At 41.3% G+C, this 21635-nt stretch overlaps 1 protein-coding gene across 1 annotated transcript in view; it reads left to right on the top strand.

Annotated features, from left to right (window-relative positions):
* The window catches only part of LOC126088214 (uncharacterized), a 110137-nt gene that overhangs the window by 70688 nt on the left and 17814 nt on the right, over positions 1–21635 (top strand). The window contains exons 5-6 of the mRNA XM_049906340.1: positions 7584–7679; positions 13521–13606. Of these exons, the coding sequence (XP_049762297.1) occupies positions 7584–7679; positions 13521–13606 (182 nt within the window). The remainder of the gene's footprint in view (positions 1–7583; positions 7680–13520; positions 13607–21635) is intronic.

Consider the following 21635-nt stretch of genomic DNA (forward strand, 5'->3'; position numbering starts at 1 on the left):
TCCTTTCAAGATACTGTCCATTCCATTCAACTGCTCTTTCAAGTCCTTTGCTGTCTCTGACAGAATTACAATGTCATCGGCGTACCTCAAAGTTTTTACTTCTTCTCCATGAATTTTAATACCTACTCCGAACTTTTCTTTTGTTTCCTTTACTGCTTTCTCAATATACAGATTGAATAACATCGGGGATAGGCTACAACCCTGTCTCACTCCCTTCCCAACCACTGCTTCCCTTTCATGCCCCTCGACTCTTATAACTGCCATCTGGTTTTTGTACAAACTGTAAATAGCCTTTCGCTCCCTGTATTTTACCCTTGCCACCTTTAGAATGTGGAAGAGAGTATTCCAGTCAACATTGTCAAAAGCTTTCTCTAAGTCTACAAATGCCAGAAACGTAGGTTTGCCTTTTCTTAATCTTTCTTCTAAGATAAGTCGTAAGGTTAGTATTGCCTCACGTGTTCCAACATTTCTACGGAATCCAAACTGATCTTCCCCGAGGTCCGCTTCTACCAGTTTTTCCATTCGTCTGTAAAGAATTCGCGTTAGTATTTTGCAGTTGTGACTTATTAAACTGATAGTTCGGTAATTTTCACATCTGTCAACACCTGCTTTCTTTGGGATTGGAATTATTATATTCTTCTTGAAGTCTGAGGGTATTTCACCAGTCTCATACATCTTGCTCACCAGATGGTAGAGTTTTGTCAGGACTGGCTCTCCCAAGGCCGTCAGTAGTTGTAATGGAATGTTGTCTACTCCCGGTAGTACATGGTATTAAACGGGAGAGTCTAAATTTTTCGAAAATGCATTTACCCAAAAATCGATTTTTTCATCGAAAAACTCATTCCGTATATCCTTAATTTAAAAGAAATTAAAACTCGGCTGAAAGCCGCACACCATTTCAAAACATTTTATGGCTTAAGGCGAAACTCGGCTGAAGCCACACAGAGTACTTAAGACTAAAAGGAAATCACTATGTAAAACACAAGGAGCGGCGCTCAGAAGGTTCCAAGGGTTGTCCAGGGAAGTAATACTAATACACGTTTAGGTGAGACAGGCAGCCAGACCGACAACCTCTTAATCGGAAGGCAACCCAACCGACGGCCAGCCAACAAACCAACCAACCAAATCTGTTCTGCTCCACCTGACCAGCAAAAGGACAACAAGATGTCAATAACTCAATGTTCTGGATACTGGAGCTCAATCCAGCCAAGTCAAAATAGACGCCGAAAACTACCAACACACCTCAACTGTCGAAGTACACGCTGTGCTGGACAGCAACAACACAGTAAGGAAAATACACTGCCAAAAACTACGTCAACGCCCAGGGCAGCTAATCGGGACGTTAACGGCCACAAGGCAGAAGATGCTGCTGGTGCACTTCACTAATGAAAGAGAGAATTCAATTAAGTTACGCCCCATCCAAGAAAACGGCTGAAATTCTAGCCGACTTGAATGCACACAAGTTGTTGCTTGCAGGAATCTCGCAGAAAGCAACAGCCAGGATCAAACGAGGAGAAGTGATAGCAGTTGAGACTTGGTAGTAGGCTAAGTGAACACTAGAAGTCGAGATCGGTGGGCGACGAACTTCGTAGCCCTCGCAAGAAGCGCCTCACAACTGCAACCGCGCGTGCACGCCGCCAGCGGCTCCGGCCCGACCTCGCGATATGGGGACCTCCTCACTGCTCTGCGCCAACCGACCGACTCCACAACACCCGGAAACGGTCAAAAGATCAAATACACGTCGGCGAAGACCGAACGACCACCCAACGGTCGTTGCTGCTCCAGTGTTCTGCAGTCGGACAGTACATGTGTGTCGCCAGTGGTCGGCAAGTACTGGCTGTCCACACCTCACTAGCGCTCCGTACCCGACGCTCCTTCGTCCCCGACTGCTGCTCCGTGTCCGACTGCACTGCTGGTACGTCTCCAACCTTCGACCATAAATGTAATAGACTGGCCCTGACGTCATTTTCGTGGCTCCAACATCTCTGGGCTAAAGTCACGTGACTGTTGGCAAAACGTGGTTGTTTCGTGTTGCACTTATGGCTGTACTCAGCGTTTTGTCGGGGGAAATGGCATTACATTTCACGTATAAGTGTTTCTATGATAGTACAGATGCGTTTATTGAAATCTGCTGAAGTGACTTTTATGTTTTTTACACTTGAAATAGAGTATGACGTAAATTAAAGTGTTTAAAGTGATGCCTGTAAAGTCAGACTCATATTACATTTTGGAAAGTATCTGTGATAATTCGGTTACAGAAGTAAGTATAACTGTTTTTCGTTCCTACTCATAAGTTCCCTAAGGATGAAAACCGAAGGCACATTTGGATACAGGCCCTGAAACGGAAAAACTTTAAGCCATCTGCACATACGCGCCTTTTTGTATATACAAGTGAGATTATAATAAGGTAGAGCACCTATAGTCGACACATGAAGAGAATTTTTTTCTACCTTCTAATACTATTAAATAAATGTAGGCTCTAAAATTATTTTCTGAAACATCAAACTCTCACCTTTCATCTAAAATATCATTTTTTTTTAAAACTGATAGTTTAAACTTTTGTAAAAATAGTAGGAACTGTACCTTTGAAGTGCACCTAAAATTGATACTCTAAAAGGACCTGCTCCTAAAGTCGACAATTTTGTCACCTATAGTTGACATAATTCCCATATTCCGTTTTCTTTTATAAGTGACTAGAGGTCAAAACGCGTCGAATCCAATTTTTAGAGTTTTGACACGATCCCACTCTTACTGTCTGAAAGAATTTCAACGACATTTTACTTTAATTTGTAGTTTATAGTAATTTCGTCCCGCTGCCCACCAGAGGGGCGTTCGATGTATTTGTTAGATTTTATAAATGGTACTGTGAACAAATCCAGGTCAAATGTAGTTCTGACATAATTTTTCGCAAATGAAAAAGCAATTTTTTGCAGTCAATTGAGAAATGTGGGTAAAATACGATACAAACATAGGATGGCAGACCGCTGGTTTGAAATCCCGCCACTTTTTGCCAACAGTCACGTGGTTTATGTTGGAGCCACACCAGCCCTATAGCTTCTGCACAGCAAGGCCAGTCTACTAGTATCTATGGTCGAAGTCTCCAACCGACTTGGCGACACTCAACGACCCGGAAATACTATCGGCCGCTCCAGAGATGGTACGACAGTGCACTATCGATACGCGCTGCTGCTGCCACCCGTGGGCAAGTAAGACAAGAAGTTAGTGACGCCAGTACGTGGAATAAGAAAACAAGGTGGCAGTACCGTAATCGAAGATGACAAACAATAAATGGCATGAATACGTGCCGTGCGTGGCTCAGGTACAGTATACGTACAATGGCAACTACGAATTCAAATCGTTGTAAAATGAATGTCCATTGTGACGGTACAAACACCCCTTACTAGATGAATATTTCTAGTATGCAAGGATTGCTTTGTGGAGGGCGAGCGCGCCACGTGGTGCGCGATTGCGGAAGCGCCCACGCGAGATTTGCAACGGTCGGTGGGATGGTCTCCGGCGCCGGGCGGCCACGTCGCCTGCAGCTTGGGGCATTGTTTGGTTTTTAGCGCATTGCGCAAAAACTATGTAACTTACGGTGAAGAGCGATGCGGCAGTGGATTGTGGTCAGCAATATGCATCTTCTGAAAGATCGATCTTTATTTCAAGTCACGAGACGCAAAAGTTATAGTAACCTCAAAATCGGTTAATATCACTAATACTGAAAGATTAATAAAACTAGTAAATAACAACGTACAGGAATGAGCGAGCACTCCTTAAAAACGTTTGGTCATAGCGGATCGAGTGCCGTAGTCATATGTTAAGATTCATAAATAGTTAAGCCCGTAAAGTGCAATAAACAAAGTTTGAGAGAAAATTGTTTATAAAATTCAATATAAAATTAATGACGTAATGAACGGCACTATATAATATTTTGGGTGGCATTACACGTATTTTAAACTAGTTAAGTTATACTACACACCTAACTTGCAATAGATTTCATTGTTTGCAAATTAAAATAACATTTATCGCCCATAATTAATTAATTATTACAGATATGAAGATTTTGAGCAGCGCAATGTGTACATCGCTATAGATTACGTCTAAAGACGGTGTTATATGCAGTTCTGTGTTAAAAATTTGCAGCACAGATGTAAGCAAACAAATTTGCGCTAAGTGGCGAAATTTTGCAAAAACTAACACTTGATTTACGGGCGATAGAATAATGCTAGAAATTAATGTAACATACAAAATAAGATGTACTTTTTAGCACGGTTCCGATAGTGTACCTGTTTCTGTCGAGGGATGTATGTATCAAAATTTGTAACCTTAACTGGTAAGATTGGTACTTGCACAACCAGGGGGTGGACATCCGAGCCTATATAAGCGAGCGGCCGTCTTGGCAAGGGGTCAGTCGTTGGCCAGTCGCTTTGGAGGGTGGGTGGCGAGCAAGCCCCACTTTTGGGTGGCCCATGTGGTCGATTCAGTAAGAATTTTTAGCGCCGATTTATTTCGACAAAGATAATTGTTTAACAGTGCAAGTGTGCAAGCATATATTTGGTGAACTGGAAGTGCTACGATTATTTGTGTGAGTACGATTTACGAGGTATACATCCTCTTAAGTGAACATGTGGCGAACTGTGATTTCGCGCCAAAACTGTTAGAACGAAGACAGTGGGACTTGTGATTCTGTTCGAATTGATTGGGTTATTTTCGTTTATAGCAGCCTACATTACTGCTGTTGGGGGCTCGGAGTCAAATTATTATTAAAGTAAAACTGTAAACCGTCTCACCAGTGCTAATTTCATTGTATGAAAGAAAAGGACAACGCCAATAAATAGTAATTGAACTGTGTCTTGAAAAACTGATTTTGCTATAATAATCGCCTAATTTTTGTTCCCTAGCATAAACTGTACTCATGTCAGAGTGAAAAATTATTTAAAAAACTATAACAAATGTGTGGGTGTGGAGGAGTGTACTAATGCACCAAATGTGGAAATCATCCCCTGAGACTTACGTGAGAGCCAAAATCTGCAATAACATTTTTAAACCAACTTTTGTATATGCACATTCGTGTGAACTCTGCAACCGCACATCGTTAATTACCGCCCCGTCGCGCCATGAACATTATCAAACAACAACTGCACAGAAAACCACGCACACTATTCAAGTAACAGTCTACAGGTTTAATATTTTAACTGTAGTAGCATAGGAGATATCGATGTTTAAATGTCGGTATATATACAGGGTTGTAGCCTCTTCCCGATGTTATTCAATCTGTATATTGAGCAAGCAGTGATGGAAACAAAAGAAAAGTTTGGAGTAGGTATTAAAATCCAGGGAGAAGAAATAAAAACTTTGAGGTTCGCCGATGACATTGTAATTTTGTCAGAGACAGCAAAGGACTTGGAAGAGCAGTTGAACGGAATGGACAGTGTCTTGAAAGGAGGATATAATATGATCATCAACAATACCAAAACGAGGATAATGGAATGTAGTCGAATTAAGTCGGGTGATGCTGAGGGAATTAGATTAGGAAATGAGACACTTAAAGTAGTAAAGGAGTTTTGCTATTTGGGGAACAAAATAACTGATGATGGTCGAAGTAAAGAGGGTATAAAATGTAGACTGGCAATGGGAAGGAAAGCGTTTCTGAAGAAGAGAAATTTGTTAACATCGAGTATAGATTTAAGTGTCAGGAAGTCGTTTCTGAAAGTATTTGTATGGAGTGTAGCCATGTATGGAAGTGAAACAATGGACGATAAATAGTTTGGACAAGAAGAGAATAGAAGCTTTCGAAATGTGGTGCTACAGAAGAATGCTGAAGATTAGATGGGTAGATGATATAACTAATGAGAAGGTATTGAATAGGAATGGGGAGAAGAGAAGTTTGTGGCACAACTTGACTAGAAGAAGGGATCGGTTGGTATGACATGTCCTGAGGCGTCAAGGGATCACAAATTTGGCATTGGAGGGCAGCGTGGAGGGTAAAATCGTAGAGGGAGACCAAGAGATGAATAAGCAGATTCAGAAGGATGTAGGTTGCAGTAGGTACTAGGAGATGAAGGAGCTTGCACAGGATAGAGTAGCATGGTGAGCTGCATCAAACCAGTCTCAGGACTGAAGACCACAACAACAACAATGGTTTCGGGTAGTAACTATCATCGCAGTTGGCCTACCTGTAAATAGCAAAAAAATGAAACAACCAGAAATGCATGAAGTACAATTAATTATACATGAGGTAGCATAACCTAGTAGTTCCAAATGTTCATATGTTATTTACATATCGTGTCATGTCATGCCAATCAAAATGGAAACATTAATACGGCCCAAACAGAACTGCTGAACAAACAGATCACTACTCAAGAGGTTGTGTGTCAGACATGAAAGCGCAGTTGCAGCTGTCATCAGCTAATTGGAAACGAAATAAAGAGTAACCGTCGATAAATGTATGTTATGAATAACGAACTAAATAAAGATATAGCTAGTACTGCTTCATACATTCAGTGATGAAAGATACTAATGCCATAGTTAACACTTGCGTGAATTAATTATCAGTTCTGTTTCTCACACAAGCACATAGATCATGGTTCCTACCCACCACTGTGCTATATATTATAAATTTAAAATTAGATATGGTTGCTTCATACTAATATTTTAGTATTTTAGCTTCAGATACACTTTTTTGTTTGATGGGGCAGTTTTAGCTGCTCACCTTGCATATCAGTTGTACCAAGGATAAAATGAACGATAGCTCTGTTTTGCATTGATTATAATTTTTCCGCAACTACATTCAAAATCTGTTTCTATGATGATATGATTAAACACAGACATATGTATGTGTAAATATTAATATAGCTGTGATATTGTTATCTAATTTTACTACTCAGACCTTACATATTTTCATTATCAACACTTACATGCCGATTTATATTACTGCACTTTCAGCTTTTACACTATTGGATCTGAAATGCTACCAATTTTTCTTTTTTCACTGGAAAACTGACTTGTACTTTTGTAGTGTATATTTAACCTATTTCTATGTCTAGAATAGATTTTTTTTGTAACGTGATTTAGTAACTTTCAACACTAAATGCACGAAGCAGCACCAGCAATATCGTTGCTTTTTGTTTGCTTGAGATCGATTCCTGCTTGTTTACAATTAGCTGATGATATCTGCACTCTCACGTGTGACAGAACACCTGTTGGTACAGATATTTGATTGTCCATTTGACATTCTGCAACACTGATGACGCTATGTTAGCATCTTGTCTTTTTTATATGGCGTGATATGATAAGAAAATAATATATGAACTTTTGAAGTATTAGATTATACCAACTCACGCACACCTAACTGTATCCTATGCATTTATGGTTGTTTCGTGCCTTTTTTGCACCTTGCACACACGGTGTTGATGGTTATTAACCAAAATCGATAGTGGTGATAAAGAACTTATAGAAAGCTGCGTGTCTTGCATTCATGAAATACAGTACTTAGCAGCTGTTGGCAATCACCCTCAAAAAATGTCCAATAAACAGTACTTAAGCCGCGCAAAGTGCTGAGTGACTGTAACGCGGTGTTACAGAGCTATCGGGTGACCAGCTGAGTTGGAAGGAGGCGGCGTGCGGTGAACTGCTGGCGCTGTTACGGCAGCTTCGCGCTGGTCGCACCAGGCTAACAGGTCAGTTGCGTCATGATCTTCCCACTTATCCTGCTATTAATCTGTTCTAATCGTCATAGATCTTACACTTGTGTCAGTGGATTTAGGGCTCTCAACAACGAAGTCAAGCGCACCGTTGCTCAAAAGAGCCTGAGGGAACATGGTTAAAACAGTTAAAAATACAAATGAATGAGACAGAATTCCATTTAAAATCACTCTCTCCCCTTTAATCACATACTCACCTACCAAGTACATACACGGTCATGGAGAGCGTAAAATTTTAGACTTTATTATTGTTACAGTGTATGACTGTAATTTTTAATTGTATTGTAATTGTAATTTTTAATTCCAGTGCTAAGTTTGACTGCTTTTATTTTACAATATGCCTGTTGCGGCAGAAATGGCATCGTCAGGCTATCTCTAAGTAAATGGTACATAATTTTGCTACATTATCTATAATTTTATAGATAATTATTAAATGGATTTCGTTATTATACATTTTTAGATACGTCTGATGGATTTGATATCTACGCGATATCAGTGGTTCTGTTACTGTCTGTTTGCTTGTTAGTTACGTTCCTTTGTTGGTACTCAAGTAATAATGGTTGGTTACCACCTTACCAGACTTATTACTTTATGTAGTTGTCAGATTATATTCTTTGTAGCTTGTTCGACAGATTATCCAGCGATATTGTATCGTTATAGGCAGTACTGTTTATCATTGCTGTTACTTAGCTATCGATGTTTGCATGTTCATGTGACATCGCTTGATGTTCTCATTGTAATCTGTTTTCGTAAACGAATTTCGGTATAGGCTGTGTTGAATACTATATATTTATTTATATTCCATTATAAATGGAATTAAATATTTCATTCTTGTTATTTGTGTGCTACACCTTTTTTAAAATTTTCATACATTTGTCTTTTTATCCGCTTGTTGACAGATTTCCCAGCAATGATGAATGGTTACAGTACCGGTTGTTCGAATTTATATCTTGTTTTGAATATAGTTCTAATGTAATCTCTGGATGCCTCGTATTATTTGTCCTTATGCACTTGTCCATTGTCCTGGTGGATAATTTCAATTAAGTTCCATATGTACTGCCTGTGTTTCAGGTCGTCTTTCTCATTTATAATTTTTTTGCTTTTTTGTGTTAAAAGATTGTTTAATTTTTTACTAATAAGGTATGTAGCACTATCGGTGCTGTGTACTACTAGGCGAACGGGAGATGTAAGACTCGCATATTAAAGAAGGTACAATTTTAGATCGCACACTCAGTCGTGTAAAAGAAAATCATCATTGTATCTGAAGTCAGGAATGCAAGATTGTGATAAATTCTACATAGGTCTGATGGGTAGAAACCTTACCATTAGATGCCAAGAACACATTAGCGACAGTAACAGCAATCCATCTACTTTTTTTTCTACCACCTAAAGGCCGAACAGCACACCCTATATACAGTCCAAATTTTACGGACAACATCAAAAGGACCACTAACGAACATTCTGGAAGAAATAGACATCTCTGTAAATACACACAACTACCTGCACAAAATTACAAATGAGCAAATCGACCTCAAACACTGGCAATACGTGAGGAACTTTATTGAAATTTTCCACCAGGAAAATAGACAGATGCATAAAACAAATAATAAAAAACAACCAGAAATTATATTATAGCTAAATTCAATCTATACGGCATCACTGGAAAACCTGTCAACAGGCAGACAGAAGACCCAGTTATGAAAAGTAAAAGGAATGCATAGTACATAAGTAACAAGAATGAAACGTTTAATTCCATTTATAATTGAGTACATAGGACTACACACAGCCTATACCGAAATCAGTTTACGAAAATAGATTACAATGATAGCATCCAGCTATGTCACATGGACATGCAAAGATCGATACCTACGTAACAGCAGTGATTAACAGTACAGCCTACAACCATACAATATCGTTGGGTTATCTGCCAAAGAAGGTATGACTAAAATATCGATATAAAGAATATAATCTGAAAACTAGAAAAGTAATAAGTCGGATAATGTGATAACCAATCCTGATTACTATAATTTTACCAACAGAATATAAACTACGCGTAATATAAATTTTTAGAATGTACTATTAAAACTATTGCTACACTTTGCAAGAGAATTAAAGTGTCACCTTTTGTAACTCCGTCATTTTCCTCCATCCCGATGCAGAAGTTTGAAATTTATATAAAGTTGCATATAAACTTGCTCCCTAGTGGCGGTGCGGAAGTGTTGTGCCTTGCAATGTCACCCTGTGGCTCGGTGACGCTCCAAACAGCAAGGTGTCGACCGTTGCGATAAAAGGGCCAGAGCTCAAAGTTCATGTCAGCTATAAGATGGGCTAATGACGTCACAACGACACCAAATTTCACCACAATTCTGACCACGTCATCGTGGGTGTGCCACACGATTTCGAGGTACTCACAGTCTTACCAACATCTCAAACCATCTCTTGACGCCTCTGTGATTGAGGTCAGAACCGCGACTCCCAGGGTTGAAACCAGCGGTTTTCCTACAAGTGGCGAGGAAGCGTTTCAGCCATACTGCCACACAGAAGCGACACGAAAAGGTATCAGTGTGTGGCATACAGGCCGTCATTAAAATCATCCCTTCATTTAGGGTGTCCATTTATACATATTTTGCGATCCAAAGCGACATTAGCAGAATGACGTTGTTGAAAAAGTTTGACACTGCTGACAATTCAGCCTTTTTCTGGGGACATCGTGGGACCGCAACTTCAGTGTACTCGTTCTGACCCCTTTGGAGGGTAGGCGACTCCAATGTCTGCTCTGTATACGTGGTGGAACAGCTAGGGACGAGCGACACCATCGGACGAAATTTGAACATGATTTGAATGTTTATGCTCTTGAAGCCTTCCTGTTTCACACCCTCCTATGACGCGATCACGTAAGGGTGCGACATTGAGACACGCGTGAATAAAACAGCAAAGGGGTCCTCTAAGACCTCCCACTTCGGCAACACCCTCGGTACCACCCGCACACCTTCGTCGAGCACTTTAATGCAGCAGTTCCTAGACGCCTAAGAAACCGCACACTTGCAAACAGGCGTTAACGCAGCGGCGCCTCTCAGTTGAAGGATGTCGAATTAGTTGCCTGCATGCACGAGTCTAGGTATTGGTCAAGGTTTGTCTCTGTACAGGTATATATTTAAAGTGCTCGACAAAGGTGCGCTGGTGGTACCGAGGTTGTTGCTGCACCCGGCGGTTTTGGATGGTCCTTTTGTCGTTTTATTCACGCATCTGAAAATGTGACACCCCACCGACGACAACACCAGAGCAGGGGTTGCAGCCTCAGGATGTCCTCAGAGAAGGATTGAGTCATCCGGGAGGAGGGGGCGGAGGGGGGGGGTGTCAGTAGGGTTGAAGGTTGTCGAGAATGTTGTTCCGCTGTACAATACACTACCAACTGACGTTCTGGATGACGAAATATGTACGAATGAATGCACCAAGTGAAGGGATGGATTTAATGACGCCCTTTACGCTACCTCCTGCCAACGGCCTTGCTGCAGTGGTAACACCAGTTCCCGTCAGATCACCGAAGTTAAACGCTGTCGAGCGATGGGTGACCATCCGGTCTGCTGACTAACGCCTCCGTATTCACATCCAGTGACGTCTGTGGGCTGCGGATGACGGGCGGCTGGTCGGTACCGTTGGGACTTAATGGCCTGTTCGGGCGGAGATATTTTTACGCTACATCCTGAGTGCTTTTCGTGTCGATTATGAGCGGCGGTGTTTGTGAAAGGTTTACCCCGGCCACATATCAGAAAAGCAAGTGATTTACACGCTGGGAGTCGCGGTTATGATCTCTGCCGCAGAGGCGTCAAGAGAAGGGTGAGACATGGGTAAGGGGCAAAAGTGCGACGACCTTCCCATCACGAAACTTCCGAGTGGCGGTAGGCAGAATTCTGGTGAAACTTGGCGTCCTTGTGACATCATTAATCCTTCTTACACCTCACATGAACTCTCGAGCTGTGGCCTTCTTTTCCGTAGGTGTGGACGCCTTGCTGTTTCAAGCATCGCCGATCCCGAGGATGATGTTGTAGACTGCCACACATTTGCACCGTTACAGAGGAAGGCTGTAGGCACCTTTGAACCAAGTGCCAAACTTCTACATGGCATTGGGAATATACGACGGAGATTTAAAAAAAGTGATCCTGTTTTTCCTTTTGCACAGTGTAAATTATACAGGGTGATTCAAAAAGAATACCACAACTTTAAAAATGTGTATTTAATGAAAGAAACATAATATAACCTTCTGTTATACATCATTACAAAGAGTATTTAAAAAGGTTTTTTTTCACTCAAAAACAAGTTCAGAGATGTTCAATATGGCCCCCTCCAGACACGAGCAATATCAACCCGATACTCCAACTCGTTCCACACTCTCTGTAGCATATCAGGCGTAACAGTTTGGATAGCTGCTGTTATTTCTCGTTTCAAATCATCAATGGTGGCTGGGAGAGGTGGCCGAAACACCATATCCTTAACATACCCCCATAAGAAAAAATCGCAGGGGGTAAGATCAGGGCTTCTTGGAGGCCAGTGATGAAGTGCTCTGTCACGGGCTGCCTGGCGGCCGATCCATCGCCTCGGGTAGTTACGGACAGATAAGTGCCAATGTGGTGGCGCTCCATCCTGCTGATATATGAATTGTTGTGCTTCTTGTTCGAGCTGAGGGAACAGCCAATTCTCTAACATCTCCAGATACTGTAGTCTAGTTACAGTAGCACCTTCGAAGAAAAAGGGACCAAAAACTTTATTGGCTGAAATGGCACAGAAAACGTTCACCTTAGGCGAGTCACGTTCATACTGAGTTGTTTCCCGCGGATTCTCAGTGCCCCATATACAGACATTGTGATTCACTTCTGCCGTACTCAATAACACAAAAAGCTTTCTGTTGAGCGGTCGCCATCTTAGCATCAATTGACGCTGACGCCTAGTCAACAGCGCCTCAAGCGAACAAATGTACAACTAAATGAAACTTTATAGCTCCCTTAATTCGCCGACAGATAGTGCTTAGCTCTGCCTTTTGTCGTTGCAGAGTTTTAAATTCTTAAAGTTGTGGTATTCTTTTTGAATCACCCTGTATAATAAAGGTTACAAAAATAACTCTGGAAAATGTGGCCGGCTGTTCACTTATAGAAAAAACAGGAAGAGCGAGTCACCCTGATAACATTAAAAACTTCTCCGTAATTGTTTAGGGAGCAAGGCGTCTTAGAAAATCTTCGAATTCTTGTCACATTAGTTTCACTGTCTGCTGACGTAGAGGGCAGATTAATTGGTAAAATAATCCCCAGTCTCCCTTGTCTAAACATGAAATAAATTCAGTTAAAATGTGGCGTACTGAAGTCTGTAGCCCACGACCACGACATATTTGAGGATGAAGTGCAACACAATCATACAGAAGTACGCAGCGACAAATTGTTGAAGTCCTTGTGGGATCCAAATGATTCTTTGATTGTAAAATTTTCCTTTCTTTCACCACAGATTTAAATGTATTACATCATCATCACATGCGCCTGTTTTCCTAAACTAGCAAACACAACACAAAAAACTAGTAGCGAAGGTAGGTACATTCAAAGGGCGTTATAAGGTAATAACACTGTGACAGACACAAATGATTCGAGTGTAAGATCACTGAGAACAGACAGCATTCTGTATTACAAAGTGAGGACTTTTTTACAATAGTGCTGAGATGACTCAAGTACTAGTATTTTAACATCGCATAAAATCCAGGCAATAGTTACTTTCGCCTGGTGTTCCTGGAACATGAGTACTGCACTTACTGTGTTCTCCCTCTCCCACTTACAGGTCTGCTGCTGCTGGAGCTGAGCTGCACCCTGGAAGAGAAGCTGAGGAGACAACAGGGGGAGGCTGATGCCGCATTACAAGCCCAGGTGCGGACACTGGCTGCAGATGCCATGCCGGCGGGTCACTACAGCCGAGTTAGCCAGCTTTCTTCTTTTTGTAATTCCCCACAATCAATACATCATAACATGTACGATAGGAGACCCATGGACAAAAATATGTGCTCTGGGTTGTGTTGGGCGCCGAAATTTGTGACCGATCCAGGATCCTTCAGATTGTGTCAAGAATGATGTATCGATCACAGAAGCTACCATGTGACACAATATTCGTAAATACGAGGATTACTCACTAGCTAAACAAACACACACAGTGTGCGTTTCTTTCTTTTACTCTTAGATGCATAAAGTTTTGTCTACGACTTACGCTCGAGCAGTCAATCATGGTTACCAGCAGTGATATCTCTGACCCATGAGCGCTTACTCAACAGTGTAAAGTTATTTGAGTATTTTGCAAGCATATCACCCTGAGAATGGCTAAAAGATTGTCAGCCGAAATGTCAGTACAGGAATTAAGAAAATCTCGGATGCATGCCCGAAAAATGGTTGATTATAAGGGTGTTTCACAATTCCTTTTACAGGCCTCTAAGGGTGGTAGGGTGGACTTAATAGATATAAAGTTTTATAAACTGACGGCCTTGGGAGAGCCAGTCCTGACCATACTGTACCATCTGGTGAGCAAGATGTATGAGACAGGCGAAATACCCTCAGACTTCAAGAAGCATATAATAATTCCAATACCAAAGAACGCAGGTGTTGACAGATGTGAAAATTACCGAACTAACAGTTTAATAAGTCACAGCTGCAAAATACTAACGCGAATTCTTTACAGACGAATGGAAAAACTGGTAGAAGCCGACCTCGGGGAAGATCAGTTTGGATTTCGCAGAAATATTGGAACACGTGAGGCAATACTGACCCTACGACTTATCTTAGAAGAAAGATTAAGGAAAGGCAAACCTACATTTCTAGCATTTGTAGACTTAGAGAAAGCTTTTGACAATGTTGACTGGAATACTCTCTTTCAAATTCTGAAGGTGGCAAGAGAAAATACAGGGAGCGAAAGGCTATTTACAATTTGTACAGAAACCAGATGGCAGTCATAAAAGTCGAGGGGCATGAAAGGGAAGCAGGGGTTGGGAAGGGAGTGAGACAGGGTTGTAGCCTATCCCCGACGCTATTCAATCTGTATATTGAGCAAGCAGTAAAGGAAACAAAAGAAAAATTCGGAGCAGGTATTAAAATCCATGGAGAAGAAGTAAAAACTTTGAGGTTCGCCGATGACATTGTAATTCTGTCAGAGACAGCAAAGGACTTGGAAGAGCAGCTGAACGGAATGGACAGTGTCTTGAAAGGATGATATAAGATGAACATCAACAAAAGCAAAACGAGGGTAATGGAATGAAGTCGAATTAAGTCGGGTGATGCCGGGGGAATTAGATTAGACAATGAGACACTTAAAGTAGTAAAACAGTTTTGCTATTTGGGGAGCAAAATAACTGATGATGGTCGAAGTAGAGAGGATATAAAATGTAGACTGGCAATGGTAAGGAAAGCGTTTCTGAAGAAGAGAAATTTGTTAACATCGAGTATAGATTTAAGTGTCAGGAAGTCGTTTCTGAAAGCATTTGTATGGAGTGTAGCCATGTATGGAAGTGAAACATGGACGATAAATAGTTTGGACAAGAAGAGAATAGAAGCTTTCGAAATGAGGTGCTACAGAAGAATGCTGAAGATTAGATGGGTAGATCACATAACTAATGAGGAGGTATTGAATAGAATTGGGGAGAAGAGGAGTTTGTGGCACAACTTGACAAGAAGAAGGAACCGGGTGGTAGGACATGTTCTGAGGCATCAAGGGATCACAAATTTAGCATTGAAGGGCACCGTGGAGGGTAAAAATTGTAGAATCAGAAGGATGTATGTTGCAGTAAGTGCTGGGAGATGAAGAAGCTTGCACAGGATAGAGTAGCATGGAGAGCTGCATCAAACCAGTCGCAGGACTGAAGACAACAACAACAAGGAACCGATGCCTGAAAATGTACCGTTTGGATGTGAAATAAGTTTGGAGATCGTTCAATTCCCAGTCTCCTGCTTCACGGTACGCACACTGTGCAAATTAACTCTGTCTCTCTGAACTGTGTGCTCTGCAGAAGCCCACAGTATGGGCAATTTTTCGAGTACTCGTCGTCGGTTCTGTTCTACGTAAAGAAAGACGTCCTCCTCAAAATTGAGAGCGTGGTGACAGTCACCGCCCCTTCTTGCGAACGTGCCTGTTTCTCGCAGTTCTTGTATTCCGACGAATGTGACGAGGCTCACGAGAAAGACAGGCCGCGGCGCGTACGTCACGAAGGTAGTCCTAAACTCGCTCGCTCGCTCAGCTCAGCAGACAAAATGCATTTCTAAACCTGTTAACTCGCAGCTGGGCGTGTAAGTACTGACGAGAATTGCATCTTCCACTGGAATCTGCTATTATGAAGTCTTACAGATTAACAGTACTACAGCAAAATTTTATTTAAGATCAATAATCGATATAAATGGTATAATGGCTTGTTTATAGCATTTAGTCACTTCTGCTTAACAGTACTCATTACATGCTGGAAGTGGTGCCTTATGCAACTGATAATCATTTTAGTATGATTTTATTTTATTCCCCGCCAGTACAGCCGTAACAAATTATAAGTAGGCCCATGGACTTCTCATCATTATAGGACTAATAAGAGTAAGTTTCCATAATAGCGGATCCAGCAGAAGATTCAGTTTTCGTTTGTACGGACACGCCTACTTACGAGTTAACAGGTGTAGAAACGTAGTTTGTCTGCCGATTTGAGAGAGCGAGCGCAGGACTACCTTCGTGACGTAAGCGTCGCGGCCTGTCTTTTTCGTAGGCCTCGGAATGTGATATGTGACGTCACAATTAAAACAGGCACTCATGACGGCGTTCTCTGCTTAGTTTATGCGCGTACTGTCAAGCGGGAGGTTTGAAAGTGATACGACCTTCAGAGTTAATTCGTGTTCAAACGGTACATTTCTGGACATGGGTTCCTTATCAAAACTTTATCTATTAAGTCCCGTCTATTAATCCTATACGAAACAACCTGTGCAATGAAAACAGTGCGTAATGCGCGGAACTTATATCTTGTAAGTGTAGTCCGCAGCCTGCCGAAGAGTGTTAGTTATTTATTGGATTAATATTAACGTAAACAAAAAGTCTGAGGTCTTAGTTACAATAGTGTGTCCACTCGAGGAAATTACTTTTGACAGAAGCTTTCTGCGATACAGCCTGTGGCGTACGTTATGGGGGAAGGGGGGTGGGGGCGGTGAGCCGGATGCTCCGAGCACAAAATTTTTAGGAGGCAAATTGTAAGGTACGGTTTTCTTCATAAAATAAAATTCAGTATTTCAAGGCTTGCACAGATTCCGCGTCATAATTGATGTAACATCTTCATGTTTTTTTCGACAGCTGTTATAGTTTTATGTTCGGTCGTGGAAGTGAAGGTCGTCCTAACCCTCGCTTGTGGCGGCGCATCCGCGAAACAAGTGCTCCCGCTTGTTTAATGGTTCCATTGTTATGTCTTTACTTCATCAAAATCTGGAAAACTTACAACAACCTTGTCCAGACATGTTTTGACTCTGATATGATGAAGCTGTACTTACAGGAGAACAAATTTATTCTGTTAACCGACTTGTGCCGAGGACACAAAAAATACGATGAGATTTTTCAAGGATAGCCATGTTGAAATATTAAAGTGATCCCTGCCAATGCACTCCGCTAGTGCAACACTGCGATGTCGGTTTTTATCGTCATGCAAAGAATTTGATCATAAAGCTTCAAAACTGCTCTTGTCTTAGAGAGAGAGAGAGATATCACATCACCGAGAAGACTGCACCAAAATACATGCCACTGTACGGTACGTCACCAGCTATCCTCATCAAGAAATCACGAAATGATACTTTATTGCTGGTTTGCTACTAAACTTTGCTATCAGAGAGAACCTTTTATGAATGTAAACCGAGTGAATATCATCCCAGCACGTGTAAATCATAAACTGGAAAATAATGAACGTAAATTATTCTATATACGAAATTCTCGTCTACCCCTTACAATCAAAAATACTTGCATTCCCAAGTTTTCCTTTGCCTTTCCTTTTCATGCCTTTTATGAAAATATTAATAAACGTGATACATAGAGCATTACTTTGGTTTGTTTGCAGTGCAACAAAAAACCCAAAATAAAAACAGCCCATTCTTTCCAGTGCGCCAACAGCTGCATGGAAACTACGGTTACATATATGACTGATGCCCCGCCCGACCGCTCCCAAACTGCTATTTTCTCTAAACGCTTGGCAATCTAGAGTTCCCACTTCTACTCGTTACGTTTATGGCCTATCCCTGCACCTAACACAGATGGGGACGAAATAGGTGGCGGCGTGTGGGCGCGGTTCCCTTGTCGGTTTTCCTCGTACGGTGCTTTCTGGTTAGCTACGGGGCTTATTGCGCACGTCCTGTCCCGTTTGCCGGTCCTGTCCCGACTTGCACATATGTACATACCGCAATTTATTGCAGCCTCTGCTGCCTCTTCTCGTTCAGTACTTCTACTATGTCAACTATTAACGGTGTTTATTTATCACTTGTTTATACGCATTTTTAGAATTATATATATTTAATATATTTGCTTAGTTTATCTCATACGCAATGTCTTTAAGGAACGAATCTGATGCTTAGCGCAGGAAAAGACGAAAACCAGAATAGAAACAGCTTGTTCATCTGGCTGAAATTCTTGACAGATTTGGTGTGAAAACCGCTAATAGCTCCAGTTCTGTAAGTACGTCAGAATTTACATGTTCGTGTGATCCAGAATCCGAAAGCTTTTCGGTTGGGTTGGGTTGTTTGGGGGAAGAGACCAAAATGCGAGGTCATCGGTCTCATCGGATTAGGGAAGGACGGGGAAGGAAGTCGGCCGTGCCCTTTCAGAGGTACCATCCCGGCATTTGCCTGGAGTGATTTAGGGAAATCACGGAAAACCAAAATCAGGATGGCCGGACGCGGGATTGAACCGTCGTCCTCCCGAATGCGAGTCCAGTGTGCTCACCACTGCGCCACCTCGCTCTGTAAAGCTTTTCGCTCTCTGTAATTAAAGCAGAGGTAATTTTGCATGAAAATGCTTCAACTTCTGCGCACAAAATCACACTCTCAGAGCAGACTGATTTTAAGGCTTTGACTGATGAGGGATGCGTGAACTACAGAACAAAACAAAATGGTTCAAATGGCTCTGTGCACTATGGGACTTAACATCTGAGGTCATCAGTCCCCTAGAACTTAGAACTACTTAAACCTAACTAACCTAAGGACATCACACACATTCATGCCCGAGGCAGGATTCGAACTTGCGACCGTAGCAGCAGCGCGATTCCAGACTGAAGCGCCTAGAAACGCTCGGTCACGGCGGCCAGCTGCGTTGTCAGTCCAACATAACTAACCAGGTATAGTTTCCTTACGTAGTTTTACTGCAGCTCAATTAACGATTGGAGCAATAAAGTCAACACACCAACTTAAAGGTGACAGAGCAGAAATTAAAAATTGAGGATAATTATTAGTCAAAGTCCAGCAGGGGAAAAAAATTTTCGTGCGTTTGTGTTGCAGCCCCAAATAAATTGTTAGGCGTCTCCCACTACAAATTGTGTAAAAAGTTTCTAAACACTACTATTATTGTTAGATTTACCCAAAGTGGGGCACAATAATTTTTTTCAAATACAATACAGTCAAAAAATCAAACGTATTACAAGACATACTACAATATGGATGTCCAAAACCACTCATCAGTGATGTACATACTTGTCACAGTAAAACGTGCCACCGAAGCCATAAAAACTAGAATATGCAACAGTGGAATGAAGTCATTTGATCGGATGTTCCACACTCTTTTCCACTTTTTGTCCAGTTAACGTCTGGCATACATCATCCCAAACCTGCCATTCAAATGGTTCAAATGGCTCTGAGCACTATGGGACTTAACATCTGAGGTCGTCAGTCCCCTAAAACTTAGAGCTACTTAAACCTAACTAACCTAAGGACATCACACAAATCCATGCCCGAGGCAGGATTCGAACCTGCGACCGTAACGGTCGCGTGGTTACAAACTGAAGCGCCTAGAACCGCTCGGCCACACCGCCCGGCAGCTACAGAACAGTGACGCATTTTTTCGACAGATAATAGTAGCAGAACATTCGCTACAATTGATTTTATTTGAAGTAAGAAAGTTGAAAGAGAGTTTTATGGACATGGTTGTATTCTCCCGTGAAAGGTGATAAATTTATATAAACCGCTTTCCTAGCATGCTTTTATTAAAGAATAAAGGGAGAAGATCTTTTTTATATCCACATGGTTTTAAAGCACAGACAGAGCTTAATCACAGAGTATAAAACCATGAAAAATGTTGACATGATGTTAAAGAACTGCAAAACTCGAAAGAGTTAAAATGCGACTACAGAAATGTGGAATAATCGATGGTGCTGCTCAGTAACGACAACATAAGCCGCTGAGAAATGGAAAGCCGTATTAACAATAATTCTTCACCGTGTATTATGTTTAGCCAGACAATACTTATGCTTGCCTGTTCACTCAAAGGATCTTTGTGGTAATGATAACTGTGGAAATTTCCTTTCGACTTTCAAGCTGCTTGCCAAATATGACCCAGCTGCGAATCATTATCGTCACCAAGTTCAGCAAGCAGACAGCTGTTTATTTCTTACGTTTTTTCACGAAGCCAAAATGAATTCAGTAAACTACTTGGTGATCATATAAAACGAGCGACATTTAAGAAAATTTCTAAGGCTAAATTATTTCTCCATCATGTATCATAGTACACCAAATACGAGTATAAGCTATCGACCAAATGTCTCAGTTAATTCGTTATGCACGTATTGAAGGTTCAGAGGAATCTTTATTAACTTCATTCTATTTCGTTGGAGTTCAGCTAATGAAATTATAGAACAAATCTGTGACATACTGCAAGGAGATGGTCTAACACTGGAGCACAGACACGGACAAGGATATGATAATACTGGAACTATGGCTGGACCCATTAGCGGTATTCGGAGACGTGTTTTGGATATAAATCCCAAAGCAGTGTTTGTGCGATGTGACAGTCACTCAATCTTACCGCATGCAGCTACTGTTGCAACACAATCGGCGACTTTTTCGGAAACTGTGTAAAATGTATACAAATTTTTCTCAAGCTCCACACATAGGCGGGATGTTCTGAAACAACATGTTCCAATTAATGTGAAGCGATGCTGTGACACAGGATGGAGATAAAAGCATGAATCTGTACATGTGCTTGCCGAGCGTACATAAATCTTTGGAAGTCTTGAGGAAGGAATCAGAAATCAAAGGAGGTGCAGGCAGTTTATTGGTTTGCACTACGACCTATCCCCTTCTTAGCATTTTTGGAGCTCATTGTTTACCGAAATGGATGATTCTCAGATATATCCACGAAAAAAGGAGTTGGACTTAATCAGTGTGTTCAAAAGCTGAAGGCACTGACTGTTTTGTGATGAAACGCGAGATTCTTTAGTCACAAAAGCAGCCCTGAGAGCCCTCGAGATACGCAATATAGTTGATATTTTAACAGAGCGAAGAATCGAAAGACGAAAGAAAAGGCGTAATGGGAAAAATACCAACTCTGGCTTGAATATAATTCAGGAAACTCGTCGGGGACAGCTTGAGACGGTAGATGAGCGAACATCAGAATTAAAAAAGACGTGCGCTACCAATAAATATACTTCATGAGCTCTTTGCCATTTTTCAAATTCAAGTACTATAGGGCACATAAGAAGATGAATTCATTGTTTGAGACATTCAGCATTTACGCGAAAAATATCCAAATCGAATGCTTCTATATGACTGCTGAAATAAATTATATTAGACTTCTTCATTTATAGAAGCTCATCCAGAAGAGAACATTTCACCATGGATTACTTTAGGATTATTGGGCTGGGTAATTAAGTGGAAGATGCAAGAGTGTTTAATAACATTGTTATCTCACTAAGAATTTTTCAGC

The sequence above is a fragment of the Schistocerca cancellata genome, chromosome 6 (genome assembly GCF_023864275.1).
Source record: "Schistocerca cancellata isolate TAMUIC-IGC-003103 chromosome 6, iqSchCanc2.1, whole genome shotgun sequence".
Lineage (NCBI taxonomy): Eukaryota > Metazoa > Arthropoda > Insecta > Orthoptera > Acrididae > Schistocerca > Schistocerca cancellata.